We start from the raw sequence: 16077 nt of genomic DNA, 5'->3' as shown, positions 1-16077 counted from the left end.
TTTATAGCACTTTGCTAAAACTAGAACTATTTGATTGATATTATCTGTATATTAGTAAAATATATTTGACTATATAGCTTTATCTTTAAAATAAAATATAATTTAATTCATATAATAACCATAATTCAATACCTAGTTCTTTAAAAAATATATTTAAACACCATGTTTGCCTTTGTAAAGAAATTGTTTAAATGATAAAATGTAAAACATTATCTAATAATTACTTATTTATCTGATCATGTAAGTATTTTAAACACTACATACAGATATCATTTGAGTAACAACACAAAAACCACAAATACATAATTTTTATTACCTATCGATTTCAAAAAAATATTACTCGTAAGTTTTCAGTTGCTTAATTTATAAGAAACCACATCAAAATTTCTTGCTTGTATTTTTTTAATTTATGAAATTTGTATAAACCACATTATATTTTAATTAAATATTATAAATATTTGTTTTTAAGTACATAAATAAATAGCAATCTTTGTTTTAAACAAAATTAACAACCAGTTTCTATAAGTCCAAAGAAAAGAGACGAAACCATACCCAATTTTCATTCATTATAAAGGATCTAACAATTAAATTTAAAATTTGAAATCGATATTTTAAGTTGTAATTAGTTCATCATTAGTTGTTATTTATTAAAAAATGTTTAGTTTTTTTATTTCCAATGTAACAACTTATAAATTGGTCATAATTTTAACAAAAAAAATCAATATGTGAAACGCCCTGTAATAAAAGGTGGTGGAGTTCACTACCTCTAGCATAGTCAACAACCAAAATTTGCTATACATGGTTGGGATATTTACTAAATGCAATCAAACTTACAGTACTTCCTAAACTATAAAAAAAATTATAATTTTTTTTAATCTTGGATTCAGTGAGCCAAAAACTAAATTACAGGCGTTTCGGGACTATTTAACGAGATAATTTTTATTAATTATATTGTCAACAAAATGTTTGAATAAAATGATCGCAATAAGGCATTTAGGAGCAATAATTGTATAGGTTAGTGCTGATGTTTGTAACGTGCAAAAATAATGTTACAACACCCACCTTAAAGTATACCAATCTGCTGAGGATCACTCTCTGAGTCGATTTAGCGTGCCCGTCCGCCTGTCGCACCGTCCATATAAACCTTGTAATCAAACTACAGGTCGCAATTTCAAAGATAATTCGACAAAATTTGGTACAAGCTTTCTATTTCCAACGAAGCCTATTGAATTTGCTTAGAATCGGTCCATTATTTCTCGTAGCCCCCATACGATTGCCCCATCTGAAAATAGTTAAGCTCTCATAAATAGCATAGTCATATAGATATCCAAACCAAATTCAGCAAAAATAAGTTTTATGTAAGCCGAACTCGCACTACAAAATTTCATGACAATCGGTCCATAATTAGTCATAGCTCCCATATAAACCTCCCTACCGAAGTTCACTTTAATTAGCATAAATTTCTTAAAAATGTTGGTATTCCAATAAAATTTAAAAAAAAAATGATAGATGTATTTATGTACAAAAGTCATATCACCAAATTTTGTAACGATCGGTCCATAATTAGTCATAGCTCTCATTTAAGGAGCAATTTTATTGTAAATCTCAATTATTTTCTTATAAAATGAAGCTCTGAATGATAGCAAATGTCTAGTATTAGTATCACTGGATTTTAAATAAACTCCCTATTGCTGGCAATACATTTTTAATTGTCGTTTTTAAGTAGTTTTATTTATTTTTTTCGCTTGATCTCCGAAAATATGTAGTTCCAAAAACATTATCAGCCCAATTATGAATAAAAATTCAATGGTATAAAAATTCCACGGGAACAAACTTCCGCGGAATTTTTTATTCATAATTGGGCTGTATATAAAATAGTCCCGAAAGCGATACTCTGAATTTCGAAAATAAGCATTAGAATTTTGATACAAATGCAATTTATAGTTTTTATCATGACTAGTTTTAGAATCACTGGAGTTTAAATAAACGCCTGAATGCCGGCAATACATTTTTATTAAGAGAACGCAGTGTTTTTTGCATTCACCTTCCTAAATAGTCGGCGAATTTGGCCCGAAAACTTATTAAACCCAATTATGAATAAAAAATCCGCGGGAGTGTTTTCCCATTTTCAACATTGACTTTCAATAGAAATGGGGTAAAAAAACTCCAGCGGATTTTTTATTCATAATTGGAATAAAAAATCTTTTCTATTTGTGGTTTCTTTTAATTTATAGTTTTAGGATTAGTGGAGTGTTATTAAAAAGAATGCCGGCAACACATTTTTATTCAAGGGAATATAATAGATTGTGGATTTTTGTCAGTTTTATGTTTTTTGGATTATCTCAGTGAATAGTCGAGGATTTGGATCGAAACCCTTATTTATATTCAGCCCAATTATGAACAAAAATTCCCCTGGAGTTTTTCCCCTTTTCTCATTTTTCCTATTCAAATTCAATGGGAAAAAACTCCCGGGCAACAAACTCACGCGGAATTTTTTATTCATAATTGGGCTGATTGTAATGCGAAACATTAAATTCATATATATCCACCAAATTGCAGTTTTATTTTAAATGACAAATATTTTTTAATAAAAAAGCAACCACGTGGTTTAGCATATTTTTTTGTATTATCATGTAGGGTACATACTATCTAAATATAAATTTTATTGACGTTCGGATAAGAACTGAGTGCAAATTCTCGTAATATGAATAAATTTTGAACGCTTATTATCGTAATTAGCCTCTTGAATTTTTGATTTTATACCCTTCACCATGAGTGGCAGGGGTATATATAACCCTCTAACCCGCAAACTTTAAAAAGCTAAAAAAAGTTGTCGAATAATTTTTTTAGGGTAATTATGACCCAATAAACTCAGAACAGCCATCAGAAACTAATTTGCAAATGAAGTTTAGGAACCAGGTGCAAAAAGGTGAAGAGTGCCTCAGGGCATTGTTACCGGTTTAGGTGTAAAAAAACAATAATTATGATACGATTTTATTGAAAAACTAATAAAAAATATTTCGAATAGATCGAGGGAAATGTTAACAAATCTGTAACTAAAGTCACAGTAAAATTTAACAAAAAAAAAATATAATTACTTTTTGAGATAACTGGTGTTTTGTAATGCATGCTATGAGGCACTCTTGCGGGTTAGAGGGATAAGTTTGTCATTCCGTTTGTAATATCTACATTTTTCATTTAAGATCCCACAAAGTTATAGATAACGAAGTTGATATAGCCATGTCTGTCTGTATGTATGTTGAAATCAACTTTCCATAGCCTCCATATAACTTAGATACATGAATCATACATCAATATATCCGCTATAGACCCGGTTCGGTTAAAATCGAGAAAATCGATTTTAACCGAACCATCCATTTCTGAACTATTTTTTATCTATATCTGGATTAATATTTTTACACAATATGGAATGACGTATATAAGACCATAGTAAGTTGGACCTACAATGGGTCAAAATCGGAAAAAATATTTTTTAACCCGAATTTTTTTATCACCAAAAAAAAAATTGGAAAAACCCAAAAAAAATTTTAAAATTTAAAAAAAAATTAAAATAACAATTCGAATTTTTTTTTTTTTCAAAATACTGAAAAAAACATCTTTGGATAAAAAGAATAAATTTTGTTTACATAAAAATATTTTAAATTTTTATTTTGAAGTATAATTTGGAGAAGGGTATATAAGATTCCAAACATAGCTTTCTTACTTGTTTCTTTAGATTTTGTAGTCCAGATGTGAGCAACTTTGGAGGGCCTTCCACTGACCCCCATTTCAACTACGAGCCCATGTAAATACAAATCAACGCACTAACTATGTGAAATTTCATTAAGATATCTCCAATCGTTCAAGAGCTACCGAATTATTTCAAAAATAAAAGTTTCTGTGCAACATAAATTTCAACATTTTCATATTCGAATCGAGTTAAGGATTGATTAAGTCGAGAATTTCTGAAAATGAAACTACATTTAGCCATTTAATATTTAAATAAATTTTGAGTTTTATTGCTATGAATAGTTGCTGATAATTTCAGAAAAGTCACATGTTTAAATGTTATTTTTTTTGTTTTGTTTTATTTTTAAATATATATATTTGATTTTTTTTTTTTCATCATTTTCTTCAACTATGTATATATGTATAATATAATTATGTGTATGTGTTTATGTATGTATGTATATACGTATGTTTTATGTATGTAAGTAAATGTATATTTCATAAATGTAATGTACTTGTTTTCATGTTGTTTTAATTTCAATTTAAATTGTTAAACATTTGTTTTTCTTTTTATTTTATTTTATATTAATTTATTTTTTATTATAAATTTAATATTATTTTTTATTTATTTATTTAAATTCTTAGGTATTAATTTGATACTATATTTATAATAATATTAATAATTTAATATAGTTTTTATTCATTAAGTTTAAATACATTCATATCATTTGTGTGTTGAAGGGAATGGGGGAGGGGGGAATTGGTAGGAGAGAGTTGACAGTTGTCATTAGAATTATGTTATATTTTAGATGTTTTGTTATGTGTTTTTATGTTTGTATTATTTTGTATTTAAATGTAAAAAGGATTTTTGTTTTTGTTTGTTTAAAATAGATTTTCTATTATAAATACGTTTAATATGAAAAAAATTTGAATTTTTTTCTGTTTTGTGTAAATTTAATGTGTTTTTTTTTATATAATTACCACAATATTTGTTTACTTTCTTTGAAATTATCTGGTTTTTTATTAATAATGTTGCTTAATATTTAAGATTATGCTTAAATATTAAAAAATACTTATATTTAAAGAGCTAAAAATTATTTAATATTGTTTTTTGTTTTCTTTAATTACATACACAAAAAGCTTTATAATACAGTTAATATTTTATTTAAATATTTTCTTTTTTTTTTGTTAAAATAAATTACACTTTTCTTATTATATTTTTTATTATTTTGTTTTATTTAACATTTCTTTTGTTTGTGAGTAATTAAAAAAATATATGTATGTTCTATATATGTTTTTTGTTTTTTTGTTTATTTAAGTAAATCATGTCATGTTGTAACTTAATTTTCTTTAAAATGTTTTGAATTTCTTTTTATCTTTTTTTTTGTTATATGTTTTTTATCAAATATTTAATTTTTCTACTATAAAAATATATGCATGTATGTGTATTTTATTTGTGTTTTATATAATTTGTTTCCATTTTTAGTTTGTTTAAAAAAAGCTAATTTAATTTTAAAATAATAAAGATAAAGCAGCGGCTAAATTCATTTGGATACTAATTAAGTGTTGGACCAATTCGAAACGTTTAACTATCAGCTTTGAAAATAGAATTAATTAAGAATTAACTCTTTTGAACCCTTGCACTTGCTTTAAAATACAAAATCATAGGAGACTGTGTCCCACCTATTCTGCCAATGCCTGCCCGTATTTTTAAAACCCCTTCCTCTCATGTTTAGATGAGTTATCAAGGATGAATATGAGATCCTTGATAACTCATCCATTCCTTCATCAGAGAATCTGGTTGGTTCACCTATCAATATTCTGCTGTTAACTTCTTGTTTATCACAATGGGATCAGCTGTGAATGGATCCAAGCGAGCTGCTTGATGAGTGGCTACTAGGGTATTCAATCGATTAACCGTTAATCGGTTAACCGATTAATTTTGGACGGTTAACTGTTCGAATAATTTGAAATTGCCGATTTTCAAATAACAAATAAACCGATTAATTTGTGTCGATTAACCGATTAACTTAAATTCCTTTTTTTTGCACTTTAAACATTTTTTTTGTATTTATTTTTCCATTTCAATTCAAAGACAAATTTCAAATTAAAATTAGATATTTTTGAACATCCAATAAACATGATTAGTGAGTATGTATAACAACTGACATATTTAATTTACATGTATTTGAAACTTTGTATTTACATGTATGGACGAAACTTTTTTTGAAATGAGTTTTTTATCATAACTAAACGAAACTATTAAATTGATCAAAATCTAAAACAATTCAAAAATGAATATTCCTTATCATGCTTTTGATTTCTCCAACATATACAATCAGCGAGAGAGTTTTTTCCAAGAAAAGTTTTATTAAATCTAAAGAAAAAAATCGTTTAAATTATACAAATCATGCGATTTCAGAAATATAAATAGTAGATGTTAATATCTTTCTATTAAACCCAAATTTTTACTTATCAAATATACGAGAAAACATGAATTTTAATTTTGATGTTTACAACAAAAAAACACTCTCACACAAAAAATAATTGACTTTTTTGAAAACTGATGAAACTATATGAAAGATTATAGAACAGATCATAAAACACGGATTTTAAGTTATGACGTTGTTGCAGCAAATAGGCGATATGTTTAAAAAAATTATCTCAAATACCTTATTTGCTGTTTTTTATGTTTTTGTACACAAAATTCGTTGTTGTATTTTCAATTTAAAATGAAAATAGAAATTATTCGGTTAATCGAATAATTTTAAATTAACCGATTATTAACCGAATAAATATAAACCTCGGTTAATTATTTGCTCGATTAACCGATTAAACCAGAAACCCGATTAATTGAATACCCTAGTGGCTACCCATGAAACCTAATCTAAGTACAGTGTTATTCAAAAAGCTTTTTCTTTCCAAATGAATAACGGGCAAACTCTATGGAAAGTTTCATAGTTAAACATTTCGTTATTTCTTTTTTGTTAAATATACAGTGGTTGACAAAACAATGGAAACTTTTCCAAATATTCCATATGTAGCCCAAAATTTAAAATATTTTTTTAAAATAAAATTTTTTTTTTTAGTATTTTACTTGTATAGTTTTATTTATATAAATTAACTGAAAAACAAACAACATAATTAATTCACCCCTATCGCGAATCAATATTTCACATGAAATATTTTCCCTTTTCCTTTTTTCGTTCATCAACTTTGTTCACGTGAAAAAATTCCCCTTGTTGTGAAATTTTTAGATGGAATTTTGTAAACAATAAACAGCTGTTACGAACAAAATCAACTATTGTGAATGTAAAGTTCATCGTGATATTGCCGATAGAAATTTTCCCTTCTAGGGAAATGAATATTTCATGGGAACAAAATTTCACATGTTATTGCCGATAGGGGTGATTATATTCTGAAAAAAGGCAACAAAATTAAGAATATTCACTATTTCGCTACTGACAAAACAATGGAAACTTTTAAACTTCTGCAAGAAAGAAGTGTAAAACGAAAATAATATTTAAAAGAACGATGTAAAAAGCATCCGGTTTACAGTTATTTTATTTTTAAATTCTGGTAATTTTTCAAATTTCTTTTTCTAAGTTTTTCGCTTAATTGCTTTTTTTCAAAGTTAACGTAAATGGCTAAGATTTGTGAAGACTTAAAAAATAAAATAATTAACGATTTTAAAGCTGCTTTAAAACAAAATAGTATCTGTGACAAATATTCAATAAATAAATCGGCAGTTTCAAAAATTATAAAGAAATTTCGTGAGACCGGTTCTGTTAAAACTCAACATTTAAGTGGAAGACCTCGTAAGACTACTCCTAGACAAGATAATTTAATAGCGAGAGAGAGTTCAAGAAATTCCCAAAAATAACTCCTCAAGAGGTTGTTAATAGCCTAAAATAGAAATAAGTAACCGAACAGTTAGACGCAGGGCAAATGAGGCTGGTCTTGGTTGCTATCGTCCTGTGAAAAAAACCACTCATTTCTAAAAAGAACCGTTCTGCTCGTCTACAATTTGCCAGGGATCATTTAAACTGGTCGATACTGAAATGGAATAATGTCCTCTTTTCCGACGAATCCAAATACAATTTAAGAGGCAGTGATGGGAGATCATTTGTAAGACGACCAAAGGGAAAAATATTAGATCCAAAGTACACAAATAAGACTGTAAAGTTTGGCGGTGGCAATATTATGGTATGGGGATGTTTTTCAGGGCAAGGTATGGGCCCAATTCATATTATAAAAGATACCATGACAGGTATAGGATACAGAACCATATTAAACGATTTTATGTATCCATACACTGAGGAAAATATGCCCCTAGTTTGGAGATTCCAACACGACAACGACCCGAAACACACCTCTAGGGTTGTAACCGAGTGGTTACAATCCAACGAGGTACGTGTTTTGAAGTGGCCTGCCCAATCGCCAGATCTCAATCCCATAGAAAATCTATGGGAAATTGTAGATCGTAAAATAAGGACCCAAAATTACACCAGGAAGGAAGATTTATCGGAGGCGGTTATAACTGAATGGCAAAATATTTCAAAGGAGACCTTTGACTCTTTAATTGGTTCAATGCATCGTCGATGTGTAACAGTTATAAAAAATAAGGGATACCCAACAAAATATTCACCCCTATCGGCAATAACATGTGAAATTTTGTTCCCATGAAATATTCATTTCCCTCGAAGGGAAAATTGCTATCGGGAATATCATGATGAACTTTACATTCACAATAGTTGATTTTGTTCGTAACAGCTGTTTATTGTTTACAAAATTCCATCTAAAAATTTCACAACAAGGGGAATTTTTTTCACGTGAACAAAGTTGATGAACGAAAAAAGGAAAATATTTCATGTGAAATGTTGATTCGCGATAGGGGTGATTGAGTTATTGCAAAGTTTAGACATTAATTTTGTTTTCTCATTTTTAGAATTTAATTAATTATGTATGTCCTTTGTTTTTTGTTAAATTAAGTTAATCAAAGTATACAAATAAAATACTAGAAAAATTAAAATTTTTTTAAAAAATTACTTCAGATTTTAGGCCACTAATGAAATATTTGGAAAAGTTTCCATTGTTTTGCTATATATATGTATGTTCTACTAATATTAATTTGAATTATTCTATAAGAAACCATAAAAAATTTAAAGCATAAAGGTATGTATTTATATAATTGAACACTATGGCTAGTACAGTTAACTCGTTGAACCAACCCATAGAACTTTACAGAAATTCTTCAACAAATAAATTCTAAATGGAAACAAAAATATTGGTTTTTCAAACAAATTTTGTTTTTCGAATTTGTTTTTGAAGATGGGGGTAAATATTAAGAGCTTGCAAGTTAAGTGTTATAATATTTTAGTTAAGATAATTGTTTCTTGTTTTTTTTTATTTTGTTTTATGTATCACATTTAAATTTAAACATTTTCTCACTGGTTAAATAATAATCATAAAAAACTATTTCATTATTATTTTTTTTAATTTTTATAGATTTATTTACAAATATTTTTACAGTTAGTGTGGTTTATTTTTATTTTTTTTAACAACAGACTTTGTGCGCTAATTGTTGGATTTAAATTTGAATTTTGTTTAAAACCAAAACAGTTAAGATTTTGTAAAGTTCTATGGTTTTTGTAGGAGCAACTTTTGGTTTAATTGTGGCTTTTATTGTTGTTGATAAATAATTGAAATGATAATGTTAGCAAATTAATAATACATTATGTCCTTAGATAATTCAAATCAATTTGTTAAAGTGTGTGTGTCAAAATAATATACAGTGTGTCAAAAAAAACTCTTTAAATAATCTGAAATTTGAAAATTTTATTGAATTTCAAATAGAGCTTCAAATCAATTAATTCAAATTCACTAAAATCTTAATTCGGAATTAAACAATCAGTCCTGTCACACATTTTGTTCGGAATGGTTTTAATTCCGATCGATTTCGTTTTAGCTTCTTCAGATTCCGTGTAATTTATTAATTCCAAAAATATTTCATAATTCTGGATTTCAATTTGACAGCGTTTTTCATATTAAAACAAATGTGAAGGTTTTGGTACAAAAATTGATTAAAAATATTAGAAAACCAAATAATTTCAAACTAATATCAATTCCAAAAAACTGAAAGTGGTTTCATTCCGAACGAAATTTTCGTTTTACTTTTTCTGAAGAAGCAAAATGCGGAATTAATTCCACTTTCGATCGGAATGGAATTCTGTGACAGGCTTGAATGTCAGTCATTTATTCCATAAATCCATTCTCAACATCTAAATCATTAGCTTCATTCAAAAGCTTTTATTTAAATAGATTTGAATTTAAGAAAACTTGAATGATTCATTAAGGAATTAATTTTTAAAGGTATATATTCAATACGTTTGGAGTACTAATGAATTAAGGCAACGAATTAATGAAACTGAATTAAGAATTAATTCTTTCGAAACGCAATTGAAATATTTTGAATTACAATTAGAAATTTCTGAAATAAAATGATGTTCATGACCTTTCTTGTCCTTTGTACTAGTGTTCTTGGACTGTGTTATTTTCTGCAAAAAATTGCTATAAAATCTCAGTGGCCGAATTATCGAATTCGATATTGAGTTAAACTGATCGTAATTTTCTTATTTGAGATTATGGCATTTTATTATAATTTCGAAATCTTTTTTTCCATACGATAGCTAAGCTAATTCGATCACGAATGCGGTAATTCGGAACCAGTTTTTTGCCTCAAAATTTTATCTCAGGATTAGCTAAATTTATCCAGGGGAGTTACTCTCTTATTTGATTTGTAAGGAAATCGTTACGAATTCCAATGTATTTAGCACATAAATTCGAATATTTTCGTTTACGGATTGAGTTACGCAGTAACCGCTGTAGCACTTTTTCAGAAAACAAAATTTTAAAATGAAAATCAATTTTTAAAACATTAATAGATTTGTTTGTACAGAACTCAAAGTATAAATTTGTGTTTTTTCAAAAGAGTTTCCTGACAGTCTGTATATATTTTTGTATAAAACAGTTTTATATTTCATGTTTAGAGTATGTGGCAAAGTAATTTAGTATTTTTGTGGATACATTTTGTATTTTTAATGGCCCCACAAAACAGTTGTCGATGTTCCCAAACTAATTGTATAAAAATGGACCAACGTGAGCTGTACAAAAGACAAAATCATTGGACTGCTACGTGTTAACCTACTTTTATCATAGTGTTCGTTAGTCATTTCTTGCTTGATTCAACGAAAAAAAATATTTTTTAAAGAATTTCTAATTTGTCCTCTATTTGTTGCAAATAAACCACAGGCAATTTTGAAATCATATGAAATATAGAACAAAAATTTTACATATTTTATTTAAAACAATACGCATTTAGCTACTCATAACTCGCAAACAAATGGAAATCCAACCTGATTTTTTGAAAATTCAAAACTTTTTGTAAGGCCCCGTCAATCATTTCCTGAAATTCGAATCAGGATTAATATTCCTGTCATACATTTCATTCCGATCCATATTTTGTTTCTTCAAAATAGGTAAAAGGAAAAATAGTTTCGAAATAAATCAATTTTATTTTCAAAGTGCAATTGTTATTTGTATTGAATTTTTTAACATATAAAAAAAACCTTTTATAAAATAGTACATTGTAATAATTTAATGTAAGCAAAAAAAAAAAAGGATCAGAACCATGTACTTTTGTGTTAGTTTTGAACGATTTTATCTGCAGGTGTTTCTTGAGCTCTTATTTGAATTTGATTATCTTTTGGGATTCCAAAAACAAGAGGTGATATTCAATCCTATCCTGCATGGAGTAATTCGGCCAAAGTATGCCGAGGGATTAGAAAATTATTATATAGCGATGAGAATTTTTAGGAACAAAATAGCGGGAGCAGCAAATGCTAAACTTTCCTCTTTCAAAACTGTTTTAAATTTTCAAGCAATTATGCAGTCAAAAAATCCTTAAAGATTTTAGAGAACGAACTAAATATATTGAGACAAGCGGGAAAATTTCTTTATGAATTTTATGCAGCCTTGGACCAGCAACTAAAATTGATTATTAATAACTGGAAGTGCCAGAGATAATGCCTTGCGAGTGTTCATCTCAGGCTTGTGTCGCCTGGATTCCAATTTCTGGATTAACAGCGAAGAAAAGACTAAAATATTTCACTCAAAATTAAATAAAAAAGCGACATTGTATTCACAAACTTAATGCAGCAGGAGAAAAATATGCAGCTGATTATATAGCTGCTACAATTTTCGTGGAAAAATTAAATGAATTCATATCAATGAAAAAACATCAAATGAAAAAAAAAATGGGCTTGGTTTTGAATTTAAATAAATAATATTAAAACAACTCAACAATTACCCAGCAAAAAATAATGGAAGTGCATCTTTACATATGACATTTTAATCACATCTAAAGTTGCAAATGAATCTTTTCTACCTCTGAAGATGTGATTTTAAATATGGGTATTTGACACTGAATTATAAATATTTCGTTGATGTAATTGTTTCCTACATTTTTTGAATTTTATAAAATTTATTAAAACCTGTAAAAATTGTTATACAAACAATTTTTACATTTTTTAATCATTAAAATTAATCAACCATTGTTTCATAAATTTTATAACTAAATTAAAATCAGTTCATAAATGCTCAATTACATCTCTTTTTTTCTATTATTTATATTTCCATCCAAGATGCCAAAAAATATAGGTATCCACTACCTACATTAAAATAACACCTTAAAATCGAAATTTAATCGCATCGAAAGCATCGAATTTATTAAGTAAAAAGTTGTCAAAAATGAACAACATCCCTCCAATGACAAGCTAATGTAAAATTCATAGCTTTTTCACCAAAATTGGAAGTACATCAAGCATGCTATTTGTTGTGAAAATTCTGCATCTTCTTCCTCACTTTTTTTGCTGGGTAGATAATGGAGATTAAACAGACATTTTTTGAAATTGTTTACCTGAGAGCAGTTTGCCTTAATGCTGAAAACGTTATTGTGAAAGTTTGTCCACCAAATTGGACGATATTGATCCAACTGATGGATCAGGGTGCAATATAGAGCAGTAAATGTCATTATCGAAAAACTATATGTATTAAAAAACTACTTAAAATTGGTACTCAATTAATCGAGGTCTCACTGTATAGAGAACATCAAACTCCTATATAGATCTATTACGTTCAACTAGTAGACGCACCACGGCAGTCTCATCTGCACCACAGCAGCATATGCTACCTGAAACTGCACCGACTGGACAGCAGTACTATCAACAAGCAGTCCGTGATAATTTCAAGAGAAAATACGAGCATTCGGGTAGAACACGTCCTATTCAGAAAACCCAAACAATAAACCATTTGCCATTAGACCCTGAAGAATACGATGAGATGGGTTCCCTGTTCGAGTATGATGAGGACAATGAGAAGATAGACGATGTTGAGAAACACATTAAGGCCCCTATTACGGTTTACAACAGTTGTATTTTAGTGTTGTATTTTTTAAAATGCGATCATGATTAACATTTGCATTTTAAAAAATACAACACTAAAATACAACTGTTGTAAACGGTAATCGGGGCCTAATTTTTTAAACTAACGCCTCCTTTACCCTTCATTAAGAAGACTGTTAAGGGTAGAGAATTAATAGATACAGGGACAACAAAACACTTTATTATACCAATGAACCATCACTCCTTTAAATAATCTTTTCAAGTAAGCTCAGTAAATGGGACAAATCAGATTAGCAAAAAGTGTATCAATTTCCGGTCGTTAACCCCATTTTATATTTTAAATTCAGTGAATATTTAGATTCACCTTTCTTAAAGAGATTCCCGCAACCAAGGACTTTTGACCATTTGAATTAACTGGCGCCCAACGTGGTGCCCCAGATATATCAAATCATAAAATTGGAAAGACGTTTCAAATAATTCTTAATTTTAGAATTTTGTGATCGTTTTGTTACTGTAAATTTCTTCTTATGAGCATATATTGGCCATAATATCAAAATTACGGTATATCCTGACTTTATCGAGCATATTTTGACAATTTTCTTCATTCAGTTTTGATGTTTCTAATCCATTCCAAAATAAATTGATAACAAATTGTCTAAAGCCTTCTTGTAATAATTTAATGAAAAAAAATATCATTCAATACATTTTTAAAGATACTTGAATGATTCTATAAGGAATTAATTCTCAAAGGATTGATAATTAAATGATAAGGAATTAATTTGCAAGATAATGGCTAAAAGATAAAATATAATTTGTTCTTGAAAATTGAATTATGAATTAAGTCTTTTCAACCTAATCTTTTTTTGTAGGCTACATCGACAACTTTGTTTTGACTATACAAACAGGGTCATGGGCCTCAAATATTTTATTTTACAGTGTTATAGTAATTACAGTATCATTTTGTTTTTTTTTTCTTTTTTTGTTTCACAAGATTTATTTATTTCATTTAATATACATACTATAAAAACTAAAATTTGTTTGTTATTCTTTTGTTGTTTTTTTATGTTGTAAATATACATATATAAATATTTATTTATTTATTAATTGTTTTTTTATAGAATAAAAGTAAATTTCTGTTACTTAAATAAACATATATTTGCCGCTTTAGTACTCTATTTTCTTTGTTTGAAATTTTTAAATCTCTGTTAAATTCTGTCAAAAAAAAAACTATAAAAAAATAATATCGAAATAATATGGTTTAAATTATGTTTAATTTAGTTCTTTTTTGTTTTGTACCATATTTATTTATTTTTTTGTTTGTCCAAGCTAAAATTACACATAGTAATTAAAAAAAATTTATTTATTTAATTGTTTGTTAATTCTGTCATCTGTGTGTTTTTTTTTAAATTATTAACTAAGTATTTATGTAATTAATTATAAAAAAAATAATACTACAAAGAAAAAAAAACCTATAAAAACAAAAAAAGAAACAATAAAAATCCTAAATTAAATTAAACTTTTTACATCATGTTTTTAAAAGTGAGTGTGTGTTTAAGGGGGTTGGTTGCGGGTTTTTCACATTAACAAATTAAAAAAAAATATATACTTATTAATTGTTTTTTCATTATTATTTTTTTTATAATTATTAAGTTGTATGTATATAAATCTTATAACTAAAATTGTTTGTTGTTAATTTTTTTTGTATTTTTTATGATTTTTTTTTGTTTGTTTAATATTTATTTATTAATTTAAGTATTTGTTGTTTTTTTTCTATACTAAAAACGTCATTATTCTTGAAAACTTTTACTAAATCTTAGTAGCTCTTTATCTGTTTTTAAAAAGTTTAAATTCTTGTTGTTTGTAACTGTGTGTTTGGGTTTTTTGCGAATAAGACAAGTGCCAGCCAAGTAATATATTGTTTTCTTTTTATTCTTATTACAAGGTTTGTTTTCTATTCATTATATATTATTTTTTTTTAAATTTTTTCATAAAACTTTTCCCATTTTTTTTTTTGTATCATTTAGTTTTTGTTTTATAATTTAAAAAAATACATATGCGTATGTCTAATTAATATTATTATTATTATTATATATATAGTTAATATAATAGTATATATGTATTTCTATATATATGAGAGTGTATTAGTTTGTGTGTTTATATGTAGGATGTAGGGTGTAATTGTATGTATGTTTTCTTCTTGTATATACTTATATATGTACATATATAAAGAGAGTGTGAGAGAGGGGAAGAGGGGAGGGGGAAGAGAGAGTATATTACATTTTATGCTAAAAATTACTTCATTTTAAGAAACAAAATATGTAATAATTTTCAATATTTATAATAAACAAAGAAAATAAAAACTATTAAATAAAAAATATTTGAAATTTTGCAAACATAAATTAATTAATCTGTTTGGTTTTTGTTCCTTTCAATATTTTTCAATTCAATTCAAGTCACCACGATGTTGTTGATGGGGATAACCGCCATAGTGCATGTAGCCACCATAGAACATCATATTGTTTAGTATATAGTTGTTCAGCGCAATTGATTTCTGCAATGAGAAATTATTAAATAGATATTCAAATTGGTTGTGAGACATTATATTATAGATATACTTATTTAAATTATATAGATAGATAAATTATAAATAAATTATTAAATAGAAAAACAATATTGTTTAAAAATGGTTTTGAGCTGATTGGCACTAAATGAGACCAACAAAACGTAGGAAGCTATAGATAATTCCAATTTCTGGAAATTTGTTTTGGGGAAAAATTTTGGTGAAAAAAATTCGTATAAAAAATTGTATTTCTCGATTTTTACCCATTGTCGCTTAGAATTACTAAAACGTTATATACTAAATGAGACCAAAAAAACGTAGGAAGCT

General features: G+C 27.0%; 1 protein-coding gene across 15 annotated transcripts in view; it reads right to left on the bottom strand.

Moving 5' to 3' along the window:
• Nucleotides 1-14148: 14148 nt before the first annotated feature.
• Nucleotides 14149-16077, bottom strand: part of Gug (Grunge) — a 92091-nt gene continuing 90162 nt past the window's right edge. For all 15 annotated transcript variants that reach the window (XM_065504349.1, XM_065504350.1, XM_065504351.1 and 12 more), the window contains one exon: nucleotides 14149-15741. Coding sequence is in view for 3 of the 15 variants with exons in the window: in XM_065504360.1 (XP_065360432.1) it covers nucleotides 15634-15741 (108 nt within the window). In the remaining 12 variants the exon portion in view is untranslated. The remainder of the gene's footprint in view (nucleotides 15742-16077) is intronic.

This window comes from Calliphora vicina, chromosome 3, assembly GCF_958450345.1.
Source record: "Calliphora vicina chromosome 3, idCalVici1.1, whole genome shotgun sequence".
NCBI classification, from domain to species: Eukaryota; Metazoa; Arthropoda; class Insecta; order Diptera; family Calliphoridae; genus Calliphora; species Calliphora vicina.
This window is presented reverse-complemented; position numbering and strand designations above follow the sequence as displayed.